The 3,969-nt window shown below is 38.5% G+C and overlaps 2 protein-coding genes across 2 annotated transcripts; one reads left to right on the forward strand and one right to left on the reverse strand.

The window, feature by feature from the left end:
* Positions 1-40: 40 nt before the first annotated feature.
* On the reverse strand, positions 41-1,046 carry lsn (vacuolar-sorting protein SNF8). Its single transcript, XM_017901567.1, has one exon. It carries the CDS (start codon positions 821-823, stop codon positions 68-70), a length of 756 nt encoding a protein of 251 aa, XP_017757056.1. The 5' UTR covers positions 824-1,046; the 3' UTR covers positions 41-67.
* Positions 1,047-1,175: 129 nt separating this feature from the next.
* On the forward strand, positions 1,176-2,546 carry Roc1a (Regulator of cullins 1a). The gene is made up of 5 exons (XM_017901566.1): positions 1,176-1,303; positions 1,470-1,497; positions 1,612-1,733; positions 1,848-1,933; positions 2,147-2,546. The coding sequence occupies exons 1-5, from the start codon at positions 1,211-1,213 to the stop codon at positions 2,157-2,159; spliced, it is 342 nt and encodes a 113-aa protein (XP_017757055.1). The 5' UTR covers positions 1,176-1,210; the 3' UTR covers positions 2,160-2,546.
* Positions 2,547-3,969: the final 1,423 nt, after the last annotated feature.

Here is a 3,969-nt window from a genome sequence, read left to right on the forward strand (position 1 = left end):
TCTTTTTTTTTTTTTTTTTTTTTTTTTAAACACTGCCTATCTATTTATAGTAAAGCCAATATTGTGCTTACTCTTTTGATACAATGCAGGCTGTAAATAAACTAGGAAACCAATATAACTTTTCATTTTCACCTTGTTCATCTAACCATGCCAGTCCTTCTTTTACCATGTGGTCCAAGGCTTTCTGAGTTCTGTCTGGTTCCCACTTTAACTTCGTACACAGCATGGATTTTGAAACATATGCATTTCCAGATAAACTGGCCTGTTGTAATACAGCAGTATGATCCATACTCAGTTCACCTGGAATCGACTGTACCAAATGTTTTCCTCCCCCAATTGGAACAATGGAAAATCCATTTCCAAATATTCGTAATTTCTTAGCTGCAGCTAATAAGTCATCGTTCGTGATCTCTTGATGCTCTGGTCTACGACCTCTAGCTTGAATCAATCTAGTTCTGAGTTCATCCAATAATATCAATCCACCATTTTTATAATTTGTAGCCATACAAACTTCAACAATTTGAACAGCAAGTTCGTAATAAAAATCTCCTATGCCAAGAACTGACCAAAATCCTTTACCCGAGGCCAAGGGGTCCACACCTATCGATGCACACATTTCGGTAAATTGCCGCCGAAAACGAGCATTTCTTTTAATCTCATTCTTATACTTCGAGGCGAATTCTTCTAAATTTCCACGAAAAGTTTCCATTTGTTTCGTCATTTGCTCAAACTGATTTTCTTGTATCTCCGTTCCCTTATCCCTATATTTTTCCTGCTCCAGCTTTTGTTTTTGGATAGCACCAACGCCTGCTTTTCGTCTCATCGTGCAATATATTCTCTATGGTATTATGTATTACAAAAATACGATTAAAAAGTGCACCGATAAAAATTCTAAATACTTTTATCAAGCGTTCAAACGATCGAGGTAACTGTCATTTCATCGAATATTGGTTTTCTTTTCAGAAACATAACCTAGTATCGATACAGTGATAAAATACTATTTCGTTTCTTTTTTTCAAATATACATTTTCATCTTTAAACACGTTTCCAATACAAAATCAAGGGATTAACGTTTATAAAATGTAATAATTTATGACGCGCACAAAATATTTAACAACGAAAAAAATTTGTATTTTACGTGTCGCTTTTGCGTCGTACTTCGAATTTCTTTCACGAGGTGTCAGTTGGCTTCAGGCATCAAAATTTAAATATGGCGACGGCAATGGAAATTGACGATGAAGAAAGTGATTTACCAACTTCGAGTAGTAGCAAAGGAGAGAGAAAGCGTTTTGAAGTCAAAAAGGTGAGACTAATAATTAGAAGAGATATTTTAAAAATGATGTGTAAATATTATTAATTTTAAGGAATTGATCAGTGAACTCTAACCCCATTTATGCATTGTCATTTTTATTATATTCACGTGGTTTACGCTCAACGTTTAACTAAAAGTACAAAATTTTACGTTACAGTGGAATGCTGTGGCCCTTTGGGCATGGGGTACGTACTCGAAAATTCCATTATATGTATAGTTTTCCTAAACAATAATACACAGTTGTAACGGTTGTTTTCTCACGAGATGTATACGTAATTACGGTATTTCTTATTTTACAGACATCGTAGTGGATAATTGTGCGATCTGTCGTAATCATATAATGGATTTGTGCATCGAATGTCAAGCAAATCAGGCATCAGCTACTAGCGAAGAATGTACTGTAGCTTGGGGTGTATGCAATGTATGAATCTTATCGTTACAGCCTTTCGCTTCGATACACATTTAGTATCAATTGCAGAAGTGAAACATTTTAACTTTTTTATTTTAATTTTTTGACACTTTTTTTTTTGCATAGCATGCATTCCATTTCCATTGCATCTCACGTTGGTTGAAGACTCGACAAGTTTGTCCACTTGACAATCGAGAGTGGGAGTTCCAGAAGTAAGTACAATTTACAACATACAACGATACACTACCGGCTTCTTCAAGCTTTTGAAAATTGTTTGTGTGTTTGTAGAGGAAGCACAAAAGATTTTCATATACGCAGTATAATTTTATCCTCTGATATATATATATATATATATATAGACATGTACATATGTATATATATAAATGTCAATATTAAAATAAAATTTTCTTCCACGTTTGTTACAGATATGGTCACTAGCTGAGTGTGTTCAACTACCGCAAACATCTGAACCCTCCAGAATGCCAAAGCCGATACAAGTTTAATTACACGTGTGAATAAAAGACAAGTAAACGATCTGTTGTTATATTATCATCGGAAAAGTCGGTGGCATACGTACGAGCGTCACAGAAGGCTTTCAGACAAGAGAAATAAACTAAAAATTCGCTTGATACACATTGTGATTAAGACGCTATTGCACCAGCATTATCAAGCTCATAGTGCAACACGTATTGAGTTGGAACAGCAGATATTAAAACTATGAGCTATCGAAAGTTTCTTATCCTATCGGTTATGCATTATAAGACAATGTAATTCTTAGTATTAAGAACTGAAATAAAGAAATATCACGAACGAAGTAACAACATTTCCCCGAATTCGTATATCTCTTTATACGTTCTCGCTGAGAATTCTGTAACCCGAATTACAAATTTATTTTTACGGCATCGTTCGGAGTTGAAAAGCGGGATAAAGAAAAGAGTATCTTACGTCGATGCATTTTTTCGTGCGCTCTTTTTCCTTCTTTCACCGAATTTTCCAATGATCCGCTTACCCGATTTTAAGAAATACCGTCTAGCAAAAGTTTTGTCCTTTCGCCTCCCAGGAACGGTGAGCTCGGGTAATCCACTCTTTCGATCAGCAATTTTTATACTTCAAATAGATATCGGTTCCACCGAGCCGCATAATAGAAGGTTGAGAAACATTTCAATATCTTTAAGTAAAATATCCCCTTTATCTACGAGTCTGGAAACTCGTGCTCGCAACGTGTTTAAACGCAGACGAATTTATATATAGCGACACATACGTATCGATATTGGTTCCCTAAGATCTAGGTCTTCGGGAAGGTCGATGGAGCTTTTTCTCTCGAGGCGTTAAGCAAATTCAATCTCGCGTCGAAGTAGCAACGACAGGTATCGTAATAATAGCTTTCACGTTTCAACAAGCTGCACGGCTGTCCTGCCCTTACGCTCTTATCATTAATCCGCGCTATTATAGTACCTGGATTCTTAACGAGACACAACAGCTGCCTATCGCCGTGACCCGTGACGTCACGTCGAGGCCAATCGATCGCTTTGAGATCATCTCGAATCCCTTTTCCAGTTCTAGTGTATTCAAGAGGTATGGGGCAATACTTATCAAGCGGCATAACGCGGAGACCCGACGAGCTGGCTTCTAATCCGGGCATACAGCGAAAATTACATCCTCGGAGACCAAGCGACATTCACCGGAGCTGCGAGAGAGCATTAGTAAGCCTTTTCCGGCTCTGATTTTTCCTCGTCTCGCCTTCCTTCCTTTTCCCTCTTTTCTCCCTCTATTTCCCCCCCCCCTTCTTTTTTTATTAAGCCCTCCACTTCCACCCTTTATGCAGTCACTGGCATAGCGGGAAACGCGGTGTGGTAGAAATGGGATTCGTTTAAACTTTAATTTCCCGGCACACGAGCATGCGTTTCAATAAATCACGATAAACGAGCGACCGACGATGATAATATCGCTGTCAAATCGCTTCGGCTGTTTCCGAATGCACGGTCGGGAAGAACTAAAGTTCCGCGACATCGGTAAATATTTATAATTTAAATATTTGAAAGAGAGCGAAGCACAAGAGGGGTGGCAATGGGGAAATCGAGCGCGGGAGGGGCGAGAAGCGCGGGTAATCCAGCAAGTGGATTTCAATGATTTGCAGAGAAGAAGTTTCGCGCGAAACACGGGTAGCTATGGCTGCTTGAAATATTTACCTGGCCGCGAGAGATGGAATATAAATACGATTTGCATTCTCCCCCCCCCCCCCCCCCCC

Source organism: Eufriesea mexicana, unplaced genomic scaffold (genome assembly GCF_001483705.2).
Source record: "Eufriesea mexicana isolate 0111107269 unplaced genomic scaffold, ASM148370v2 scaffold1647, whole genome shotgun sequence".
Taxonomy (NCBI): Eukaryota; Metazoa; Arthropoda; class Insecta; order Hymenoptera; family Apidae; genus Eufriesea; species Eufriesea mexicana.

Coding starts and splice junctions, on each gene's coding strand:
- lsn (XM_017901567.1), bottom strand. CDS start 823: ATGAGACGAAAAGCAGGCGTTGGTGCTATCCAAAAACAAAAGCTGGAG.
- Roc1a (XM_017901566.1), top strand. CDS start 1,211: ATGGCGACGGCAATGGAAATTGACGATGAAGAAAGTGATTTACCAACT. Junction 1,498..1,611: donor TGTGGCCCTTTGGGCATGGG/GTACGTACTCGA, acceptor CTTATTTTACAG/ACATCGTAGTGGATAATTGT. Junction 1,734..1,847: donor TAGCTTGGGGTGTATGCAAT/GTATGAATCTTA, acceptor TTTTTTGCATAG/CATGCATTCCATTTCCATTG.